Source organism: Artemia franciscana, chromosome 7 (assembly GCF_032884065.1).
Source record: "Artemia franciscana chromosome 7, ASM3288406v1, whole genome shotgun sequence".
Lineage (NCBI taxonomy): Eukaryota > Metazoa > Arthropoda > Branchiopoda > Anostraca > Artemiidae > Artemia > Artemia franciscana.
Window position 1 is genome coordinate 57,686,794 of NC_088869.1, and position 25,605 is coordinate 57,712,398.

Consider the following 25,605-nt stretch of genomic DNA (forward strand, 5'->3'; position numbering starts at 1 on the left):
ACAGAGAACCCATTTTCTCTTCTTCTTAACGAGCAATTCACAAAGGTTAATATAAACATAGAGAACCCCATTTTCTCTTCTTCTTAACAACCAATTCACAAAGGCTAACAAAAACACAGAGAACCTATTTTCTCTTCTTCTTAACGAGCAATTAACAAAGGCTAACATGAACACAGAGAACCTCATTTTCTCTTCTTCTTAACAAGCAATTCACAAAGGCTAACATAAACAAAGAGAACCCATTTTCTCTTCTTCTTAACGAGCAATTCACAAAGGTTAACATAAACATAGAGAACCCTGTTTTCTCTTCTTCTTAACAAACAATTCACAAAGGGTAACATAAACACAGAGAACCCCAATTTCTCTTCTTCTTAACAAGCAATTCACAAAGGCTAACATAAACAAAGAGAACCCATTTTCTCTTCTTCTTAACGAGCAATTCACAAAGGTTAACATAAACATAGAGAGACCCGGTTTCTCTTCTTCTTTTCTTCTTTCTTACCTCATCAAAAGCTCCAAGGTCGGTAGTGACAGCCATATAATTGTCCCAAACTTTCCAATTTTCATAATTTAGTCGAGTGGCCTCCTGGAAGGCTTTACAGGCTCGAGCCTTCTGGCCAAGCTTTACGTAACATTTGGCCAGATTGTTCCATGCCTAAAACGTATCAAATTTAAAACGCTAATGGGAGAAAATGACAGTATCAGTGAAACAGCTTTTTGGATATAAATTTGAAAGTTGAAGGGTTTATCAACATAATTGGTTTAACAAATAAGCCTAATGACGTCAATTAATGACTAATAATCTATGACTAATAAAATAATACTAATATAATGACTAATAAAAGTTTTAGCCCCTAAGGCTAGAACATACTAATCCATTTCTCAAGTTTCAGCAAATCTGCCCTTCTCCTTCCTTAGTCCCACGAATCCAATTTAAGGCTAACATAAAGGCTAACAAAGGCTACTGCTACTTCTACTACTACTACTATTACTCCAACTACGACTACTATTACTACTCCTATTACTACTAGTACTACTCCTACTAGAACTAATACTACTAATACTACTACTACTCCTACTACTACTACTACTACTACTACTACTACTACTACTACTACTACTACTACTACTACTACTACTACTACTACTACTACTACTGCTCCTACTACTACTACCACTACTACTACCATTTCTCAAGTTTCAGCAAATCTGCACTTCTCCTTCCTTAGTCTCACAAATTCAAATGAAACATTCTACAGATCATTTTGTACGAGATACACATGTATATTTATGAAAACATATATATGAAAATGTTTATTTCTACGAATTTAAATTCCTTTCCACTGACAGTAATCAATGGGTCGTCCCTAAGCATTAAAACTGTTGTTAGATGTAAGTAAGTAAGTAAGTAAGTAATGTATTTAGTGTCAACTACGAAATTTAAATATCATCACTTGCACGACATCACTTGTTCTTTTTTTTCTTCATTTTTGTGCACCATTTAGTCTAAGAAGAATTGGCATGTTAAGCTGGTTGCTTCCTAAAGAAATCTGGCTAAGGCCTATGCAATTATCACACTCACTCTTGTCAGCTTTCTTATAAACGGTTTAATAAAAGTTCTCCTAGAATCACTAGGTACTTCCTTTTTCTTTAAATTATATTCATAAGTTTTAGTAATTTATCTCTCACTTGCAATCAAGATATTTTAAGAACTCATTTACGACGCTATCAGCACCTCCAGCCATAATATTTTTAAATCCTTTTAACACTGTTTCCAACTCCTCCTCACAAGACAAATCCTCCTTCACTTCCAAGTCCCAAAATTCAATTAAATTCTTTTCTAAATAGTGTCCTATAAATTTAAATCTTTATCTTTCTTCAATGCTTCCTTTATCGCTGATTGAGGTTCTGTTCCTATCTCTAAATGAGACAAGCCCAAATCGACTACTTCGTCCCATTTTCCTTAACATGCCAATACGTTGTTATCTACAAGATCCATGGGAACTTCATAGGTAGCATCCATTTCACCTATCCTTAATTCACATTTTAATATCTTCTATACTTCCTTGATTTTCCTCTTATTTTCGTAGATCTATCACTTAGGAACTTGTTGCAGAGTCCCTTCTCTCTTCTACCAAGCTTAAAGCATTTTCACTCCTTTTTGTTTTATTTAAAAGATGTGCAAATAAAATAATGCACCTTTTAAGCGTAGGCTGCTTACTTATCTCCCTCTCCTCTACGTCTGTCACCAAAAACCATTAACATGTTTAAATTTGTATGTTAACAGGAAAAAAGAACGCGGGGAAAATAAGAAAAACACTAGCTTAAAAAATAGCACATTCAAAATAAATAATAAAGACTTGGAAGCTGTCTTCTAAGAAGACAACTCGAACCTTTCAGTGGTATGTAGCAGTTATTCTGCCTTGTGTTTTGTATTATCGTATTGGACTTGTTTTAAAAACAACAGCTATAGTTAATCAGATGTGAATGCCTTTCCTTTCCTCCGCAAGACATCTTTTGCTACTTCGCAAATAAATTTCGTTGAATTATTTCCTCCATCTTTCATACTGTCAAATTCCGAACAATCCTGTTTCATATTCAACTGTCCATGAAAATTTTCTGTCAAATTCTCATTCTGGAGCCTATCAACGTCGTACCTACCCAGGAAATGGTAAAACCTCTTAAATTTCAGCTCCAAATTAACTCCAAAGACTACTAGAGGCTGACCTTGACTTTAACGTCATTAACAGTACTCTTGCATGCCCTATGGTCACAAATGACACCATCTAGTCTTCAATTTACAATAACAGAATCAATTAGGATGGTCGTCTTACCATCACGTGAGTACCATGTTAACTAATGAGACATTTTACGATTAAAGTCGTATTAGTTATAACTAGATTATCGTGTCTACAAAACTGTAGCAATTTGACTCTTGCTGTTTTCCTTCGCTGCACAAAATTTACCCAAGCTAGGATAATATATATCCCTATTTGTGACTAACTGGGGATTAAAATCCCCCAAATAGAAATATTACATTTCTACTGGAGATCACGTATATTTGTTCCTGTAATCGTGTTAAAATTTATCCGAGTCCCTACTGTCTCTGTCGGTCAGTTTTACAGGGGCATATATCACTAGGACTGATACTTTGCACTATTTGGTCATAAAATATGCAGCTTTTAATGCCGCAATTTTAATATTATTTAAATTATTGACATTATTATAGCCTCAAGAAACCTTAAGATCAGCATTATAGCCAATGCTGATCAGGGACTAATAACTTCTTCTCATGTCAACTCAAAGCGCTTAAACAGGCTTCGAGCCAGACAGCAATAATTCCTCGGGACCTTCAGTTGAATGAATGTTTTGTGCAAATCGTGGCTAGCCTTCAACCCTTTGAATATTTATTTGGGTTTTAGCATTTTCAATCAATACATAAATTTTAAAATCAAGCCTATTTTAACGCTGCAAAAATACAAGGTTGCCCAATTTTAAGTATTTCTTTTGTGACCTTGATGTTTTTTGACAATATCTCTAACAAAGAAGCCACTTTTATAGAGATATTACCTTTATTAGACTGCAACTTTCAAAGAGATGGGACATCAATTCATATTTGTTCACACGGAATGTTTTTTTTTTTTTCAGGACTCCATCTCGAAAATTCCGTCTTCTCTACCCCTTACCCGCCAGAATAGTGCAGCTATTTGCAAAAACTATATTATTTGATACAATAGGTCTACCTACAGGCTTTTCTAGCTGGCCTTTATCAATAATGTTTTCTTAAGAGCATGTTAATGCTCAACCATTAGTATAAATAAAAGATTTCACCTCAAAGTTGTCCGAGTCAATGAGACAGTAATGACGATAGGCGGCAGCTGATTCTTCCCAAGACTCAAGTTCCAGAGTGATATATGCAAGTCTTAGCCACACTGGCGCTTGCAAACTATTAACTTCCAGGGATAACTTGAAATGAACTACGGCTTCTTCAAACTGAAAAAAAAAAAAAAACTAAGATTGAACATTGATGCTGCAGCGATTAATAGCTAAATGACATGTGGTTTTATGTCACAAAAGAATTAGGATTTGCACAATGGGCAGGTACAACTGACGATTTTTTTAAATTTGTGAATTAAACAAAAAGCAACCACTATACCTGAAAAAACACATAATTTTTATGTGAAAAAAATATGCTTAAACCTGCACACAGGAGGATTTATTCCTTCTCCTAGAAATTATTTTCTCAACTACGCCAAAAGTAAGCTTTCTAAAAACATGATTTTTCAATTCTTCAAATAAAAGACTACTCTAATGAAGTCCGTATCGCAATATTCTGTCTTTGGGGAGCGGGGTAGGGGGGATATGACTACGATGAGATGCAAAAGGATACGCAAGTTATACAGGAAAAAAGAGGAACTCAAAGAAACATCGTGATTTCGTCGGGCAGGATGGATCCAGATCCCCCACCCTGACCGGACAAATAACAACCTTTTAAAATTACTTCACACTTTTATTTTTATTTATTTCAATTACTTGATTAAACTTAAACTAAACAAAAATAAAAAAGGGTATATGTTCTTTTTTTTTATTACATTAAAGTTTTTGAACGCACAGAAAAATTTCTAAAAATCTTAAAGAAAAATGATTAGCGACAATCAGGTGTGTTTCCTAGGAGTTGGGTATAAAAATGCCTCAAGTTTAAGGCCTAAATATTCAGATTTTTAAACATTTTCCTAACTGGGTCTTATCGTGTCCCTATTATCCCTATGTGCACGTGCAGAAACGATTAATTCTATTAAATCTTCGCAATAAATAAAGCGTACCTTTTTTTGGGAATATAAAAGCATTCCCCAGTTCCTTTGGGCTCGAGAACTCCTTTGACCCGATAATTCCCAGGCCTTTTCAAAACAGGACACATCGTCTGTGCACTCTCCTAAAAGACACCATAGGTGTGGAGTTTCGCCTTTGGCAATTTGCTGTCGAACTACTTCTTCACCCTGAAAAAGATACGACTTGTTAGATAAAGATTACAAAGTCAACTCTTAATATAGACGTACAAATACATCTGTATTAATACAGATATACATAATTTTAAACTGAATTGAAGAGTCCAATATTAAAATAGATAAGGTAGAAAAAAAAGGAACTTTAAGGATATAACCTCTCAAATGTAACACCCAGGACATATGTCCATTGGTTAAAAAAAAGAAAATATCACTCTTTCAGAGTTTTTTTTTACTTTCGAAAGAAAAGCAAAAATGTTTCAAAAACGAGGCAAAATATTCATTTAATGGTTTTCAGTTTGATAACAACATATCTGAGATTATCAAAACAGCATAGACGTCCATAATCAGAACATATTAAGTTCACTGGTTCCGCATTGCCAACTTTTTGCCATTTCCGCATTCCGCCATTAAACTCAACAGGTTCTGCATTCCCAATCAGAGCATCAATCGACTGTACTTCCAGTGGGTAAATCGTATTCAGATAAAATAGTTTTGTCCACTTACAAAATTAACCTGATTATACAAATATATAGACTATACAAAATTAGCTTGGACAGCGCGAATAACACTAAATGTCAGAAAAAGAAAAAAAACGATGTAGTTTCATATTAAAAACATCACATTCTACACGATTCACGATACATGAAGCATCAGGAACAGAATATTTTTGCAGAACTATCATTGCAAAACAACGGGAAACTTACCAAAATCTCAAAAAGCGGCAAACCCCAAACGAACGTTCAACTGCTCAGTTTTAGAAAGCAAATCCCAAGTAGGAAATTATATCACGAGTTAGGCAGAGTCAGGGAACAATACAACCGAACTTACAAAATGCATTTGATCCTTGTAAAATACTATAGCCTATACTCTCACCTAATCAATGTAAACAATGGTAAAATTCAAAATTACGTTAATTTTGTTTATATGTTACTTACCAACAGTTTTTATAACTATGGGACAAGAAGTTCCATAGTTTTTACATATTACAAATGGCCAAGAATATTTTTCAATCAAAAATACTTTTCTCTTCCCCAACCATCAGCACAATATTGGTCGAGGTAAGGGTTCAAGTTCTTTCTTGTGCAATAGTTACGAAATAATAGGAAAGGCTGTGGAAATAATCTGATAGTATTTTCTTTTACACTATGTGCCTTGCTGATATTTTTACCATTCGAGCTAACTACATCTAAATATTTGGCCGCGGTAATTGAAAAAGCTTTTTGCGATATTACTCGTTAAGCTAGGATTCATACCCTACGGTCTGTTTTTCCCAACTGAGAACAATGGAAAAATTGGTCCGTTCAGAAATATATCATTCCATTCCTGAGATAATTGGAAACTTTTGTAAAAATATATTATTCATCCTTTTTTTGACTGTAAGAACAGTTAGAAAAAAAACTGTGTTGATATTATAACATACTTGATCGAACTGAGGGATCCTCAGAAGAATGTAGACTGAATCTGGCCTTTAAGAAGAAGCAAGCAAGACTAATCAGCAATCCCTTGTATAAATATAAAGGTATCCTAGTTTTCTGAATTTAGCTCAATATCGACTGGAGCAGTTGGTAAAAGTCCCAAAACATGCACAATTTGAATTACTACAGGCAGATTCATTCACAGAAGGTACTCAGAATGTTTGGAATGCCTAAATAAATAGATAATAACATATACGTAATAATGGAGAAGCTCAGTACAAAATATCCTCCACCAGGATAGATGGCCCTGGATATTTCACGCCAAGGAAAAAGGGGAGTTGCATAGTAGCAATTCTACTTGACAGTTTTCATGGCCTAGTGAAATTTGTTGGCAGATTTGGCAGCTTTTGGAATTGTTCCAAATTCTACTACTGGCAGCTCTGGAACTTTTTCCATGCCTGTGTACTTCTATTTAATATCTATTCCCAATTAAACTTAACATTGAGATTTAGGTAATGCTAACATTTAGCTAACACCGGAACCATTTAAAATAAAATGTATCTGATTAGCTAGCTTTAACTAGTTCAGATAGAAATTTCTTCTTCTCGTTGTTGGGATTGTTATGGAGACGCTTTGCATAATTTCATTGCCAAAATCATAGGGATAGAAAATTAAATTCTTAAAATGATTTTCTGATACAGGTAAGAATAAATAATGACGTTTTCTTACTGGCTGGCTTTGTTAGATTCCAAAAAGATTCAAATAAATTCTGGGTAAGGTCCAAAATTTGGCTAAATCTTCTTATGAACAGTTTCAGCGTTGGCTGAGCCTCAGCATTACTATAATCTAATTGTGAGTGGACCTTTATCTAGTTTGATTCATAGTATAAGGACAAGATGGATGGTCAACTGAGTGTATGGATACTGACAAAGAGATGGGTTGAAAAATAAAAACGATAAAAATTTCATCTGCTCACAATACAAACTCGACTATGATTCTCCAATCTAGTTCACATGTGAGCAGAAATACCTACCATCACACGATTTAATTTACCCTCCCCCTGTTCATGGCTGAAAGTTACCCCGCGGAAAGTACCAGTACAGATGGAGAGAGCGTCTCACCCAGCATCTCTTCATGATCAGTACTGATCTCCAAGAAGCAGCAACGCTTGCACGGCGAAGAGACGTTTCTACGTTGGGCCAACATCAGGAACAATAAGCCCTTGAACTCAGAACACTTAAACTAAGATCGTCATGACATAAACACTTACTCAGATTAATTTGTTCAATTCGTTGTTATTCAATTTTAGAAACGGTTAAAAATTTCTGTTTTTCTAAAATTCTTATTGCCTGCAAAACTAGTCGCAGGCAATTCAAAGTTATCCAAATTAAAACTGTTTCTTCCACTGTTTCCATTTCCCATTGGATGTCTAACAAACCTTCTTTATGCAAACATATGGTTACTAAAGAGAGTCAAACAACCCGAAACAAATTTCCCACTTTTTCTGCTCGCCTGTAAGGCTTGTGACTTAACCCCTTTTGAATTGTTACAAATACATTAATCAATCTCATTTATTATGCAGACCCGTCCGCAATAATTCATTAGGAATAATTCACCTTTAGCACTATATTTTACGCTAAATCGGATTTCAATGCTTTCCAACAAACAAATCAATAATAGCTAAGTTAATAATAGCAACAAAACAGAGAATTGATTAGTGAGTGCAGCCTGTTGAGATTTAAAGTAAAAGAAAAAAGGTGAAAATAAAAGGAGTGTGAATGTTTTGAACAGTCCATGTCGAAACGCAGGCAGAGATATGGGATTTGGATCCATGCCCTCCTCCTCCAAAAATTTTTGACGCTTTTGGACCGGTTTTAACAATTTTTTTCTATATAATTTATTCACTTTTGTGGGTACTTTTTAGAAGTTTTGAGCCCCTCCTCCCCCCCTAAAAAAAGAAAAAAGATAAATCCTGCATTTGTTCATGAACCATAGTAATGCTCCATAAAAAAAAAAGAATCCGTCTGAAAGTAGCTATTCTCAAACAAATGGTTGGAATCTGTCCCCGTTTTTTTATTATTGCGATTTTCTTCTAGGAAAAAAAATTAGAAAAACTTAGATTTGGGTTATCTTTTTTCCATCTCTCGCAGGAAATATTTCAAAAAATTCAAACAGAAATTTTTCAGTTTATCTTAAAAAAATATGTTCGTTGCCAAAATATTGTTTGGAAGAAGGGATGAAGTTGAGAAAATATTTTATTGTACTTGGGTTCGGTTCAACAAACCACAGGAATTTCTTTTTCACAGAATGTAAGCCGGTCCAAAAAACTCTAACACGTGGATAAAACTATATTAGCAATTAAAATGACAAATACCATAATACGTACCTTGTGTCTTAATTCAAGACCTTTATAACAGTTCACAACATCTTCCCACATTTCAAGCCTTTGATATATCTCAAGGGCACTACTGAGGCACCCTAATTCAGCTAAGAGATTGGCTAGCTGTCTTTCCAATTCCCACCTTGGTGGTACTGGAGTACAAAAAAAGAGAGGAGTCTTATCGACTTTGTCTGAGGCAGATACGCATTTCACAAGCTCTTCAAGCTGCATCATTGATCTTTCAACAGTTCTAGTCTTATGGCGTTCCACATTAGATCTTAGCATAAGAGCACACAACTGAACACAAAAATTTTGAGGTTGGTCCAAGACAACATCCAGAACAGTTAGGAGTTCTTCGTGCAAAATATCATCCTTGAAATGGAGATGCTCTAGTTTGGCATAAAGTCCAAGCAAGACAGCTTGATCTAAAGGATTTAGTCTGGGTAATTCACCATGTTTCTCGTCCAGCAGTTTCTTCTTTTCCATACGCGTATCGTCGTTCAGCATCACATTAACAGGTAGCCTACAATCGCTGACATATTCTGATTTAGGGGTGCTTTTGTGATGTTTCAATTTAGATATGCACATTGTCATCTGAGTAATGTCTGACTGCTGAAAGTACGTTCTTTTGCCAAGTTGACCAGTAAAACTCGACAACAATCCACACTCAGCTTCAGCTCTTTCAAAGCATGCCTTTTCTTTAACGTATTCAAAGTATATTTTATGTATGTAACCAATTAGTAGTAAGACCTCTACTTTCTCATTTTGTTCCAAGCTTTCAATATTCTTCATCAAGAAGTCTATATTCGTGACTGCTAGATTATGAAGAATAACAGACTTCTCGTCTAGCATCTGCTGATGAACACGAACATATTGAAGAGTCAGGACTGCCTTCTCCTATAACATGAAACAAGATCTAAAATCCATCATGGTTAATCTAACTATTTAAACACAAAGGGGTTTCCAAAAATCAAATCTTAAAGATAAAAAAAGAATTTTAAGCAGCTGAAGCTTGAAGCTACAGGGTCATATGGAAAATTTAATTTGCGAAAGGATAGATTTTCAGAATTTAGTATCTAAAGTCGAATTATCTGGAGAGAAAAGCATTACCCCTAGCATCAAAACTTGAAATAAAATACCATATAAACTAGAAGCTCAAACATTCCCGAACGATCTTGTCTACTGCAAGACAGAATGACTACAGGACAGAATGACTTAAAATTTGACTAGAATCCATATAAAGCGTCATTGGTATTGGCAGAATGAACCAGAATCCTGCAGACTCATGGAAAACTAAAGTTTGGTCTACCTAAATTGCGAGAACAATCGCTGTAGCAATCGGTCCTTTTAAGCAAATTCTATAAACCCATGGCATTACACTTGACACGGGCTGCACTGTAGCCAAAACTTGACACCCTTTCCTTAAACTATTAGGAAATACAATAGAGGTTATTACACCATCATGCAGAAATTCCTGGATGGAGTTCCAAACTAGATATTTGTTTCCAAAAAAAAAAATCAAACAAAGAAGAAAAATTATATATTTCTCAAATCTTAGACCACAAAAAATATAGGCAAGAGTCCTTGAGCTGCAGGGGAAAAATGGCCAAAAAATCTGAAATAAATTATTATCTGCTACACACTGCCTTTCAAATTGTCACGAAAGGAAGTGTCAGCCAATGTTTAACAGAGAAGAAGCAAAAGTTAAAACCCTAAGACTAGAAAGAGGAAAATGACAAATGGGCTTATATCTAAGGAATTCTAAATGAACACACAGCGTAATTAAAATGTATTTTGGAAGATTTTTTTTTTTTTGAAAATTAAAAGTTCACTATTGAAATCAATGGAAATGCCCCCCTCTACAAAAAAAAAGAAAAATAAACAACATCCCCCACCCTCAAACACACATTTCCACGTTTTCAAAAATCTAGAGACTTAGGTTGTGCCAATCACAGTTTCAAATCACCTTATTTTTACTCCTGAAACTTGAATCCCCTTCCAGAAAAGACCTCTAATACCCACCTCTTCCTCCTCTAAAAATTTGGCTGAGCTCAGCAATGACCTGATTTCACCAATCATGTAGTCAGCATTTAGACTACCAATATTCTAGTCACGAAAATCCACGTAAATCACAACATTTTTACTACCTGAACCATTGACCATCTTCTAGAATAGTCTTCAAATACCCCCTCCACCTCCTCTAAAAGTTTGGTTAAGTGCAACAGCAAGTATATTCATGCAATAAGTATTTATACTCCCAAAATTAGCTATGCAAACCAAATTTTCAAATCAATTTATTTCTGCTATGCCACCCCTAGACCACTTTCCAGGAAGTCCTTTTATACCTCTCCCTCATCCTCTTAAAGTGACTGAGTTCACCAATGAACATAGTCATCTAATCAGCATAAAGACTCGGAATGTTTCAGTTTTGAAAATTCAAAATTTAAAATCACTTTACTATTACCACCTGACCCTTAAACCACCTTCCATGGAGGTACTCCAACACGATTGCCCCTCCTCTTCTAAAAGTTTAACTGAGTTCACCAATGAACATAGTCATCTAATCAGCATAAAGACTCGGAATATTACAGCTTTAAAAATTCAAAATTTAAAATAACTTTACTTTTACTATTTGACCCTTAAACCACCTTCCATGAAGGTACTCCAACACGATTGCCCCTCCTCTTCTAAAAGCTTGACTGAGTCCAAGAATGTAAATAGTCATCTAATCAGCATAAAGACTCGGAATGTTTCAGGTTTAAAAATTCTAAATTTCAAATAACTTTACTATTACTACTTGACCATTAAGACGACTGCCCCTCTCCTTCTAAAAGTTTGGCTAAGTTCACCAATGGGAGTAGTCATGTAACCAGCACTTAGGCTACCACCATAAATTTACTATGTTATGTAGGATTACATTATTAACATAAAGCAAAACCAAATTTGAGCATTACACATGGTCACAAATCGGAGGTGATGGGCTTTTATTGTAGATTTTCTTAGTTGCTATTTTTTGTAATCAGGTTATTATTTAAGGTTATTACGTCATTTACACCTTTTCAGAGATAGCTGTACACATCATCTGGGTACAGTTCAGGAAAAACACCGCATAACATTCATGTTGTACTTATAAGATCACTTTTAATGCTTCATGTTTTGTCACTTTTAATCATGTTATGTCACTTTTAATCATCAGGTTTTGTTGCACCAGATACAATAGAAGTTGTTTATCTAGAGGTCTGATTGCTTTATTTTCATCTCCAGTATAGGTAACTTCCTGTTTTAAAATCTTTTCTTTCCTTACTCTTGTTTTCTGTTGAAAAATAATTCCCAACAGTATTTGAAATATTGATCATATACTTGCATTATTGCAAATTTTTTAATTTAAGAAGCTTGTATTTATTTCTTATCTATTTTTGCTTTTTTGTAGGTAAGATACAGTGTTATCTACCCTTATTATTTAATACTAGTATATATAGGAGTCCTGTTATTGATGTTAAAAGTAAAGATCACCATCTAGTAGTGTCTAGGGTTAATTTAAAGCTGAAATTTTGGAAGGGTAACTACCTCCCGGGAAGTTATGATGTTAGTAGACACCAGAACCAGAATTTGCGAGAAACTTTCCCGGAACAATTGAATACTAAACTTGAGAGTTTAAAATTTGACAATGTGGAAGATGGTTGAAATAATTTCAGAAAAACAATTTGTGAAGTTGCTGATGGTGTCTTAGGGAAGAAAATAGGACTGCAGCTAGGAATATTAGTGAAAATCTTTGTTTAATAGAGAGTAGGAGGGGTTTGTACAAGAATTATCTGAGTGATACATCATATAAAAACAAAAGGAATGTAAAGAAAATGGAGAAAGCTTTAAAGTATGAACTAAGGAGGTATGAAATGGAGGCCATAGATAAATTTGCTGAGGATCTGAAAGATGCAGCTAGACGGCATAATAGTAAAATATTATACTGCCATTTTAATAAATTGAGAGGGAGTGGTCAATCCGGACTTATCCCAGTTAAAGATAGGGACAAGGCCACAATTAGTGATAAGGAAAGAGTTAAAGAGAGATAGGCAGAACATTTTGTGATTGGGCTAAACCAAGATAGAGATGCAGGAAAAGATACGAGTAGAAAATGAAAAAGTTTGTGGATACCTTGGATGTGAAAGAAGATTTGTTTTGTGAGGAAAAATTAGCGACAGTACTAAAAGGATTAAAAAATAATAAGGCTTCATGTACTGATTGTGAGGAAAACGAGCTTCTTAAATGTGGTGGCTCTGAGGTTAGAAATGAGTTACTGAATATTATGAATATGATGTTTGAAAAAGGGGAATTGCCTAGCAATTTTAAGAAAACCTTAATTAAACCACAGTATAAGAAAGGTGATAAGAGTGAGTGTGGTGATTTTCGAGGCATTAGTCTGGTCTTTTTAAGCAACAGATTACTTAGTAATGATACTTTTTAGACTTAGAGATGCTGTAGACATCTCTACAGCAAGTTTTAAGAGAAGAACAGTGCGGTTTTAGAAAAGGTAGAGGATGTGTCGACGAAATTTTCACTCTTAGGTTAATAATTGAAAAGTGCCTGAGTTATCAAACACCTTTGGTCCTCAGTTTCATAGATTATGAGCAAGCGTCTGATTCTGTTGATAGAAGAGCTCTAGCAAAGATCTTATCCTTATATGGTATACTAGACAAATACATTGCAGTGATTAGTGCTATGCACAAGAATAACACTGCTGCGGTTCAGTTAGGAAATGAGGTTAGCAGCTGGTTTCGTATTAAATCAGGAGTTAAGCAGGGTTGTGTCCTATCCCTCTTTAAACGGATTATTCTGATGGACTTAGTCTAATGGATCACAAGAAAGGCAATGGGAGACCACGGAAACAAGTGGGGAGGAAAAACTCTCCTGTACTTAGATTATGCTGATGATTTAAGCATCGTAGATGACAGTGTGAGCAAAATAAATGAAATTTTAGAGGTTTTGCGAGTTAAGGTTGCTAGAATATGTTTGAAAATTAATGTTAAAAGACTAAATCATCGAGACTAGGAATAAGTGAAGATGAAAAGGTGACTTTAGGTAACGAAAAGATTGATCAGGTGGGCAGCTTCACTTACCTTGGTAGTATTATTTGTAAAGACGGTGGGAGCAGTAAAGATGTTAAAAGTAGAATAGCCAAGGCTCAGGTTGTTTTTTCACAGTTAAAAAAAAGTTTGGAGGAATAGGAAGACAAGTCTACAAACCAAGATTAGAATATTGGAAGCTACAGTGATGACAGTGGTCAAATATGGCTCTGAAGCATGGGCGCTCCGAAAAGCGGATGAAGATTTGCTAGATATTTTCCAGAGAAATTGCCTATGGATTGTTCTGTACCCGACTGACTGACCCTATTTTAAACAGTAGGCTGTACGAAAAGTGTGGTTCAAATCCCACTTTCTATGGCTATAATGAAAGGAAGGTTGAGATGGCTAGGGCAAGTTCTGCGGATGAAGGATGACAGATTGCCGAAGATTTTCCTTTTTGGCCAACCGTCTAGGGCTAAACAGAAATCAGGTCATTCTCGTCTGGGTGGGAGGATGTCATAAAGATAGATTTAAAGGAAATATGAACTGCCTGGGAGGGTGTAAAGATGGAGGCTCTGAGTAGACTGGGATAGAGGAGTGTGCGTGGCTGTGTTGGACTGAGGCGACTTGGCAATGCGGTGAGTTGTTAGTAGTAGTACCATTAATATCCCCTCCTCCAAGAGAATTTAGTAATGCATGCCTAAAAATGCGTTTTTTTTGCAGTTATAGAATAACTTCCAAAAATCTCCCCCCCACCCTAAAAAAACAACAACAAAAAAACAAACATTAAGTTGGCTGTGTGAATGAAAGCCATCTATTTCTACGCAGTATGCATTTCGGGTGGGGGTAAGGTGAAACCCATAAGAAAACTATCTTGTTAGAATAATTTTCTTGATCACAGAATGTCGAGGTAGCCACCAGCTGAAGTGACTTACACAATTAGTTTATTATCTAGTTAACAATCTCGCTATTTTAGATAGCCTATTTTGTTCTTCATTTTAAAAAGTAAATAAAATCTAACAAGCTTAAAAAGTTCAGTTTTCTTCCTAAAATTTAAATTAAAACAAATACTCAAAAAATTTAATAAAACTAAGCCTATAAAGTAGAGACAGATATGGGGGACTTGTAGCATTTAAATGTACCTTCTATAGCAAAATATGTCGTAAAAAAATATAAAAGAGGGGTTTAGTTATTAGCCAAACCAAATAAACAAGTCGGCCAATAGCCTACTTACAATACAGTTTTGGAGATTGCACGAATTTTCTGCAAGAACTTCATATACAATTTTTAAAGTTTTCAAATCTGCAGCTGACGGATACAGCCTCTCACCATCCAGAGTCAACAAGGTGACTACTGACGGCTCAACAATTTCGTCTTTTGATGGCTCAAAATAGTTTTTCCTTACAAATAACAGCAGCAGTGAACGAACTTGCCGAATTACTTCTTCTTCTCTGAAAAAAAATTATTTTCTTCAAAATAAATTTCGGCCTAATTTGATGATAAAATCCTAATACATCATTGAAGGTAAATAAAGTAATTAAAATGTAAAACATACATAAGCTTCCATAAAAAAAAAGAAGTTTAGTTAACATCTATGTGCAATGCGATAAATCAAATAGTTCGTGATAACAAACCGTAAGTAAGAGGCAGCACGACTCAGTATAAATAAAAATCTATAAAACAGAATATTGGCATTAATAAATATATCAAAGAAATCTACTTATTACGCTGACTCCAAATATCTAAGATTCATTAAGCTTGCTGTTTCAAATAAACGGCTACAAGACTGAGAGAATTTGCCTGATTTTCAGAAAAGGGAGGAAACACCTACTAAAAGTAAAAGAATCTTAATAAAAATCACATCATCCGATTCAGCATTTCAGAGAACCGTACTGAAAAGGTTTCACGCTCCTATCTGCAAAAATGTGACATTTTGCTATTTGTTTTTTTTTTTTGTCAGAAGAAAGTTCATAGATGCGTATTTATTTTTTTGTTTTTCCCCGATGGCCCTAGGACATTGGATGACGGCTCATTTGAACAGAAATTAAAAATTTTAGTGCCCTTTTTAAATGACTAAAAAGATTGGAGTGTAACTAAGCCCCTCCCACGCCTCTTTTTCCCCAAAATCGTCCGGTCAAAAATTTGATATGGCCGTTTTGTGCAGCATAGTTGAAAAGCTCCAAAACTAGGCCTATAGAGATAAGATGACCTCCCCCACGCCCCTCAGGATAGGTCTTTCAGTTATAGAATTTGTCCATTGTTTACGCATAGTATTTGTTACAGGGGAGTATACACACCTTTGGGGAGGAGGGGAAGTTTTGCTTAGAATGGGCTGCCATGGGAATGATTTTCTGTGTGGAGGAAAATTTTCGGGGGTGAGCTTCCCAGGGGAAATTTTACACTGGGGGAATTTGATAGAATTCCTATATGAAATTCTTTTTAACTGTCTTGCTTTCTCTTTCCCTACTCAATTTTTTATGTGAAGATGTTTTGGGGGGAATTATCCGGAGAAATTTTCGAAGTGTTTGGATTTCCGGGAAATAATTTCCACGGAAGGGGAGATGTCAGAGTAATCGGAACCATGATTAGAATTTAAAGTCTTTTTCAAATAAAAATATGCTAGAGATAATTTTTCAGGCTGAATCTAATACAAGAAATTTTACGGGGAGGGAATTTTCAGCGAGGATGGAATTGTCCAGAAATAATTTTGCAGGTAGGGGTATGTTTTACGTGGGAGTCACTTTCCCTAGAGGGGTTTCCACGAGGGGAGGGAATCCTTCATGGAGAATGAACCAGATTTATCGGTATTATTTAAAAAACGATTAGAAGTAAATCGGGGAAAAAAAAACTTCAGCTGAAATTAAGGAGAAACATTAAAACTCAAAACGAACAGATATTAATCCGTATATGATGGGGTTTAACCCCTCCTCGATACCTTGCTCTTTACGCTAAAGCTTGAGTGTTTGTCCCAGTTTTTTTTAAGAGTGACTCCTGAAACACAAGAGCTGTTTAATTAGAATAGGAAGTTTTTTAAAAAAGAAAAGCAAGGTATTGAGGAGGGAGCGACCCCTTCATATAGGGAATCACTTGTGTTTGTTTTGAGTTTTAATGTTGCTATTTACTTTCAGTTGAAAATACTTGTTTCTTCTATTTAATTCTAATGCTAGAACCTCATGGACCATAGATTACAAGTAGGACAACAAGATACAATCAAAAAGATACAAAAACGATGCACTCCATAACATTATGCACTTATTTTTTCAAACTTTTTCCTTTATTGTCCTGCCAGTCCTCCTTTCTCCAAAAGATTCTCACTATGGTGCATTACCATCTGGACTTATTTCCCCATATTTTGGACAACAATTTGGCAAATATTCTTCAACTGTTTCACCATCCAATCTTAACTCAAACCCTCAAACCCTTCACCTCCTTACGATTACACATAAACTTTTCTAAATCATCATCATTACCGTCCATTAGACAAGGATATGAGCTGCTCTATTACCGAAGATTCCCAAATACTTGCTTGTTTCTCCAAGTGCCATAAAATTACTCCTTACCTACCCATATTAAGGTAGCACTCCTCTTCCCATATCTGCTTGAACAGAAAATAAACACCAAGAAAGATAGCCGTGGTTTGGCCCATCTGCCACAGCTGTATCTCTTGCTCCTGTGGCACTATCTGTATTTGCCAAGCCACCAAGCCCAATTCTCCTCCAGTGCCTATCTTCTGATTCCAAACTCCTGACATGCCTAAACCATTAAATACTTCACTTATTTATTTTGGCCAATGGTTTTTTTCAATTGTCAATTACGATTTCTGCATATACCATCATAACCAATTTTTCTCCAGGAATGATATAATCCTCTCCCAAAACTTAACCATTCTCACCAGTCCTTAATTCCTTCGAGAATCTAGGCCTAAGTTTGGTCGAGAGTCTGGGGAACTTTTGGTTAAACAAATTCTCAACTAAAATCTGCATTTCAGGTGCCACGTGAGGCTGAAAACGTCTGCTCCTGCTGCAAGACCAAGATAATCTAGGCCTAAATCTCCTTTTATTACAAGACTATAAAACATAGCATTTAGGCTTAATAATCTCATCAAACACCCAAGCCGAATACTTCCTAACCCCCAGAAAAATGCATTTTTCTCCCTCTCCTAAATAATCGTAAATTGATACCACTGATGCCAAGAAGAGTTTGCAGCTGTTGACATGTTTTTAGAGTACAGCTTATTAGGATTTGGGTGGATCCCTTTGCTAGGCAAGGTGTGACCATAGAAAGGTACAGATGTAGCCCTTAGAAAGCATTTTTGGTAGATATTGACCTTGAGAGGGGGCTCTTCAGAACACTTTTCTATGACTACTATTATTTTCTTCGAGATTTATTAAGTTTAGTGTTACTCACTAAAAGTTACGAGTCTGAGAAATGTTTCCTGCTTTTAAAAAAAGGGGGAAACACCCCTAAAAGTCAAGGGATCTTAATGAAAATCACACCATAAGATTAAGCGTATTCGAGAATCCTATTGCAGAAGTTTAAAGCTTCCATCTGCAAAAATATGGAATTTTGTATTTATTGCCAGAAGAAAGATCACGGATTTGTGTTTATTTGTTGTTTCTTTTTCCCAGGGGTGATCTCATCGAACCAATAGTCCAAGAATATCGGGAAAAGGCTAATTCAAACGGAAATTGAAAGTTCTATTACCCTTTCTAAGTGACCAAAAATATTGAAGAGTGACTAGCCCCCTCCCACCATCCTTTTCCCCCAAAATCGTCCGATAAAAATTTTGAGATAACTATTTTGTTCAGGATCGTGGAAAAGCCCAATAACTATGCCTTTGAAGGTAACATGACCCTCCACAGCCCCTGGGGGGAAGATCTTTAAGTTATAAAATTTGCCAACTGTTTACGTATAGTATTTGTTATTCGGAAGGATGCATACATTTTTTCAGGTGAGCGGGGGGTAAATTTCTGGCTGGAGGGGGGATTTCCCATGGATAACTTTCCCGAGAAAATTTTACACTGAAGGATTTACATTTTTGAAGGATTTGCCAGATTTCCAATACAGATTTCTTTTTATTGGTCTTACTTTCTCCTTTCCAACTCAATTTTACATATGGAGATGTTAGGAGATGTCTGGGGGGGGGTTACCGGGTTGAAGCTGTCTAGATTATCATTCCGTAGGGAGGGATTTTTCACGGGAGAAATTCGCCATGGGTGAGTTTTCCACGGGATAAATTCTCCAGTGGGAATTTTCTACGGGAGCAACTTTCTACTAGGGGAAGGGGTACTTATAGGAAAACTTTTCCACGGAGGAGGGGGTCCAGCATGATTTTAAAAACAATCTTTTCAAATGAAAGTGCGCTAAGAAAAATTTTCACCAAGAACCGTCTACAAGAAATTTTTTGGGGAATATATCAGCTAGAATAGAATTGCCTGGGAGGAATTTTCCTGGCAGAAGGAGGGGGGTATTTTAAGTGGGAATGACTTTTCATACAAGGATTTTCGACGGGAGAAGGAATTTTCCATGGAGGGGGGGATTCCCTGGCTTTATTAAAAACGATCAGAAATTAAATTAAAAATTAAAAAGTTTTTTCAACTGAAAGTAAGGAGCAACATCAAAACTTAAAACAAACAGAAATTATACGTATATGAGGGGGAATGCTCCCTCTGCAATACCTCGCTCGTAACGCTTACTTTTGACTTTTTGTCACAATTCTTTAAAAACGACTCCTACAATACAAGGGCCGCTTAATTAGAATAATAAGCTTGTTTAAATGTTCCTAAAAAAAACTTTAGCGTAAAGAGCGAGGTATTGCAGAGGGGATATCCACCCTCAGATACACAATAATTTCTGTTCGTTTTAAGTTTCGATGTTGCTCCTTACTTCCAGTTGGAAAAACTTGTTTTTTTTTAATTTAATAGTAAATAACATCTTAATGCTTCAATGTTATTTTATTATTGTTCATAATTTTTTTTTCCCAGAGGCACTTCATAAGGAAGGGATGGTCAAATAAACTTCGTAGAGGGCTCGTTTGATTGGAAATCGGAAGTTCTAGTGGCATTTTAAGGAGTCAAAAGTGATACGACAGCAACTACCCCCCACACTCTTTTCCCCCCAAATGCATCCGATCAAAACTTTGAGATAGCTATTTTGATCGAAATAGTCCAAAGGTCAAATAACTATACCTACAGGACTGACAAAACCCTTCACAACCCCTGGGGCAAAGGCTTAAGTCATGCAAGTCGCCCATTAGTAACACATTTGGCTCTTGTGGAAGGGTAGTCGAATAAACTTTGGAAGAGGCTCATATAATTGTAAATTGAAAGTTTTAGTTCTTTTTTAAGAGCCAAAAGTGATAAGAGGGCAACCAACGACCCATCACCCCCCGCCCTATCCACACCTTGAAATAGCAATTTTGTTCAAAATAGTCCATAGACAATATAACTATGACTCCAGGGTTGACGCCCCCCAGCCACCAGGGCATGGACTGTAAGCTATGCAAGTTGCTCATTGTTAACATGTAGTGTTTTTATGAAAGGAGTGGTCGTAAAAACTTTATAAGGAGCTCATTCGATTTGAGATTGGAAGTTCTAGAGCTTTTTCTAAGAGTCAAAACTGATCGGAGGGCAACAAATCCCCCACACCCTTTTCCCTAAATGCATCCAATCACAATTTTGAGATATTCCTTTGGTTCAAAATAGTCCAAAGGCCAAAAGATATAGCTTCAAGGTTGACAAAACTCCACAGCACCTGGGGCAAGGGCGAAAGCTATGCAAGTTGCCCATTGTTAACATATAAGTTTTTTATGGAAGAGGCAGGCGTAAAAAACTTTGGAGGGAGGCTCATTTGATTGGAAATAGAAAGTTCTAGTCCCCTTTTTAGGATCCACAAGTTATCAGAGGGCACCCCCTCCACGACTTTTCCCCACAAATGTATTTGATCAAATTTTTAACACAGCCATTTTGTTTAAATTAGTCCAAGAGTCAAATAACTACGCATCTAGGGTTGACAACCCCCCAAGCTCCTGGTGCAAGGGTTGTAAGGTATGCAAGTTGTTCATTGTTAACATGTAAGGTCTTTTATAAAAAAAAAAAAGGCATACTTGATCCTGAACCTCCAAAAAAGCTTAGAGTATTACAGTGAAACTTTAAATAAGTGTTGAAAGGGATGTCAAAAACAATTAAAACACACTTTGTCCATGCTGGTTGTGAAAAGGAAATATCGGCAATACCTAAGGAATGGCAGAGGGTATATATAACTTTCAAGGTATATTGTGGGGACGTTGAAGAGAGATTGAAGGGCAACCAGCCTCCCTCCTCCTTGCCCTTTTTATGTACCCTCTCCCCTCAAAAATGGTCAAAATTATGTAACTACCATTTTGTTCAAACTAGTCAAAAGGCGCAATAACTATGCCTCCAGGGATGCCATACCTCCCACAAGCATGGAAAAAGGAATTCAAATTATGCAATTTATGAATTGTCTACATGCAGGTTTTATTATTACGATAAGGGAAAATTTTTTATTACGGGTGCGTTTGAAAAGGTCAAGGATTTTAAGGTGAAAACCTTGGAGAATGCTGAGGGTATCTCAAACTAAATCAAAAGACCTTTTGTAGATCCAGTTTATCAAAAAGCAGATCTGTAATATCTTAAGTACGGCTGATGGTATTAAGTTGAAACTTACAGGGCGTGTTCAGTTTTTTTTAAGGTGATTGGAGGACTGATAGGCCCCTCCCACGCCCTATTTAGCTGCCCCCTCTCCAAAAGCATTCAATCAAAATTTTGAAATAGCCATTTTGTTCAATATAGCCTAAAATTGTTTTCGAAAAGGTCATGTGTATTAAGGCAAAAGTTTTGGGAATGCTGAGGACCATGTTTTACTAAACCAAAAGATACTATCTACATCCGGCTTTTCAATAAGGCGTATTTGTAATATCTCGAGAACGGCTGAAACTATTAACTTAAATCTTTCAGGGAATGTTGAAAATTGGTAGGAGGGTAACCAGCCCCCTCCCATATCCTCTTTAGCTGCAATGTCACGAAAGACATCTGATCAAAATTTTGAATAGCTCCAACCCAAAAGATGGATTTCTCAGAAGACAATAGAACTCTCTTTGAGGAAGAAACAAATGACTGATAAACACTCTGCTTCTTTTAAAGCACTCCGCAAAGAATGTCACAAATCTGCTAAGGCAGACAAACAAGCATATTGGTCTAATGTAGCCTGTGAAATGGAAAAAGCTGCTGCACGCAATAATTCACGGAAACTCTACCAGCTCCTAGGAGAATCAACCGGGAAAAAGAAGCAAAGATCTACCCCCCACGCTTCTTAGTAAGGTCAACAAGCTTCTCACGAGCAAAGAAGATCGCATCGAACGATGGCGTGCTCACTTCCAGGAGCTTCTTCACCCATCAGAAAATGACCACAGCCAACCCATTCCATCCCACAGCAGTTCTGAGTCACCATCCGTGTATGAGGATTGCAATATCGCCCCTCCAAGCAGAGAAGAAATTCTTCATGCCGTAAAACTATTAAAAAATAAAAAAAACCCTGGCATTGACGAATTACCAGCTGAACTTCTCAAGGCCCTTCCAGAAGCGGCTATCGACGAGCTCCACAACTTACTCACGGATGTCTGGGTCAACGAATACATTCCTGAAGAGTGGAGGACCTCTATAATAATTCCTGTATTTAAGAAAGGGGATTGAGCCGATTGTAAAAATTATAGAGGAATTTCCCTGATACCCATTTCTGCAAAAGTTTTCACAATAATAGTATTAAATAGGTTCAGAAATATTAGAAATGATCGGACGAGGCCAAATCAAGCAGGATTCAGACCTGGTATGGGATGCTGCGATCATATTTTTAGCCTGAGACAGATCCTGGAACACCGCCTTATACACCAGCAGGAAACAATACAAGTCGTTATCGACTTTGTAACGGCTTTTGACTCGGTAAAGAGAATTGCCACCTGGGATGCAATGAGGGATGATGGAGTGCCCGAAAAGATAGTCCGTTTAATTAAGGCTTATTACGTGAAACGAGGGCATTTATAAGAGCTGACGGAGAAATCCCAAAGAAATATCAATTGACAAAGGAGTGCGACAGGGTTGTGCCTTGTCGCCTATTTTATTTAACTTTCTCATTGACCAGACCATGAAGACTCTTGACAAATACAAAGGTGTGACAATCAGTCCAGCACTATCAATAACAGACCTTGATTACGCCGATGATGTGGATATCTTGGCTGAGTCGATAATAGAAGCACAGCTCATGATAGACGACATTGCTGCTACATCCCTTGCTACTGGACTAAAGATCAGCCAATCAAAAACAAAATCGATGCGCACCTCTGGGCTAGATGAAACTCCAGTCACATTGAATGGCATCCCAATCGAGGACGTCCAGAATTTCAAATATCTAGGCTCCCTAATAAATCCCAAGGGCGAAGCTCTAAGCGAAATACAAAGCCGCATCTCCGCAGCCTGGGCAGCATTCATCCAGCTTCGGAAGTGCCTCTGGTTACGAAATGAAATCTCCCTTCGAACAAAGCTCCGGATATATAACGCTTTGGTACTCTCTGTGCTTCTTTATGGTTGCGAAACGTGGCCCCTCAGAGCTGGGGAAGCTAATAACCTGAATGTCTTCCACCACAAGTGTCTTTGCTGTATTCTTGGCCTGCGTCTCTCTGACCGCGTCCCTAACGATGTCATCAGAAGAAGATGTGGTGATATACCACTTGTCTCTGATGTTATCAAAGCGAGACGTCTACGATGGTTCGGGCATACACTGCGCCGACCGGATGACTCGTTCAGCGACAGTGCTTGAAATGCCAACCCCTTGCTCACTGGAAGAAGAAGCCTGGAGGACAAAAAGACATGGTTATCAACAGTTAGAGCCGACCTCGAGCCAATGTGAGGTTTCAAGAAGCACGGGCACCGATGGAATAGACAATGGATCCAGTTGATCGAGCCAATCGGACTTGAAAGAGAGCAATGGAGAGACGCATGTCGACAAATTCTGGATGCCACGATGGGCCTGGACAAGGCTCGAACGTGACCCAAGTACAAGTACAAGTAAGTAACCCCCCACCCACAGCCCCAGGGACAGGTGCTGTGCATCCTTGCAAATTATGCAGTGAAGTTGCATAATTTGCCCTTTGTTTATGTTTAAGGGAGCAAGTTTATCCTGAGTCTCCAAAAAGGCTAAGGGTATTGTGGTGAAAACTTTAGAAAGTGTTGAGGATGTTAAACAAAATCAAAACGCACTATTTATGCAGAAGAGCTGTAAAAAGGGTAAAACACCAATATTTTAGGAATTCCTAACGGCATAAGTTGAAACTTCAAAATCATGTTGAGAGGGGGATTGAAAAAATATTGGAGAGTAACCAGCCATCTCCCCTCCTCTCGTCCTTTTAGGTACTCCCCTTTACACTGATACAAATATTTAAAAGGAATAGTCATAAGTTGATCGAGTTAATCGCACTTGAAAGAGAGCAATGGAGAGACGCATGTCGACAAATTCTGGATGCCACGATGGGCCTCGACAAGGCTCGAACGTGACCCAAGTACAAGTACAAGTAAGTAACCCCCCCCCCCCCACAGCCCCAGGGACAAGTGCTGTGCATCCTTGCAAATTATGCAGTGAAGTTGCATAATTTGCCCTTTGTTTATGTTTAAGGGAGCAAGTTTATCCTGAGTCTCCAAAAAGGCTAAGGGTATTGTGGTGAAAACTTTAGAAAGTGTTGAGGATGTTAAACAAAATCAAAACGCACTATTTATGCAGAAGAGCTGTAAAAAGGGTAAAACACCAATATTTTAGGAATTCCTAAGGGCATAAGTTGAAACTTCAAAATCATGTTGAGAGGGGGATTGAAAAAATATTGGAGAGTAACCAGCCATCTCCCCTCCTCTCGTCCTTTTAGGTGCTCCCCTTTACACTGATACAAATATTTAAAAGGAATAGTCATAAGATATAATTGTTCTCAGCCATTTACATCAATCTGTTGCAGTTCCAAGAAAATTCTGTAAGCTTTTGCCAATTTTTTAGCAGTTCATAATTCTGGTACAGTGATGACATCCACTTTGGGCATAAATAAAAAAATTCGGTAAATCAATTGATGTTTTTATTAATTTACTAGATAAAATATGATATGGCCTTTAATGATATTTCCAAGTATGTGTAACACAACCTAAAAAGGTTTCAAAGAGTATGGTGAGACATGATTCATCTATTGGAGGAAGAAATAATAAACCATTCATTTCCAGATTCAATTCTCTTTTCAAATATAACAACTACTGCCATCACGGCAGCAACTCAGCCCCCTTCCCCCTAATAAGGCCAAATATAACTGTAGGTTACATACAAAAGTTTGCTGGTTTTATGGGTTTATATTATTTTTGGTCCTTATTTCTTATCAACACATGGTTCATAATACCAAACTAAATTTGTTTAAACTTGCATACAAAAGTTTGCTGGTTTATGGGTTTATATTACATTCTGACAGCACTGCTAAGGGTAGTGTTATCAGCAAAGTCAACTAGAATGTCATCACCAATTGATGGATATCTAAATGTGTGGGCATAGAATGACTCAGGGCAAAAAAGAGGACAACAAACTGTTTTCTTTCGGCTCACAACAATAAACATTAACAAAATTAAAAATAGAAGAAATCAGGCAACAAGGGCATCTGTCCTGATGGTTTCTGAAGTTCATCGACAAAACCCAGAACTCCTGAAAAT

General features: G+C 36.8%; 1 protein-coding gene across 3 annotated transcripts in view; it reads right to left on the reverse strand.

Annotated features, from left to right (window-relative positions):
- LOC136029524 (tetratricopeptide repeat protein 27-like) overlaps positions 1 to 25,605 on the reverse strand; it is a 63,279-nt gene that overhangs the window by 27,209 nt on the left and 10,465 nt on the right. For all 3 annotated transcript variants that reach the window (XM_065707977.1, XM_065707979.1, XM_065707978.1), the window contains exons 2-6: positions 15,096 to 15,312; positions 8,808 to 9,698; positions 4,824 to 4,997; positions 3,832 to 3,993; positions 503 to 655 (exon numbers count right to left, since the gene is read on the reverse strand). In XM_065707977.1, the coding sequence (XP_065564049.1) occupies positions 503 to 655; positions 3,832 to 3,993; positions 4,824 to 4,997; positions 8,808 to 9,698; positions 15,096 to 15,312 (1,597 nt within the window). The remainder of the gene's footprint in view (positions 1 to 502; positions 656 to 3,831; positions 3,994 to 4,823; positions 4,998 to 8,807; positions 9,699 to 15,095; positions 15,313 to 25,605) is intronic.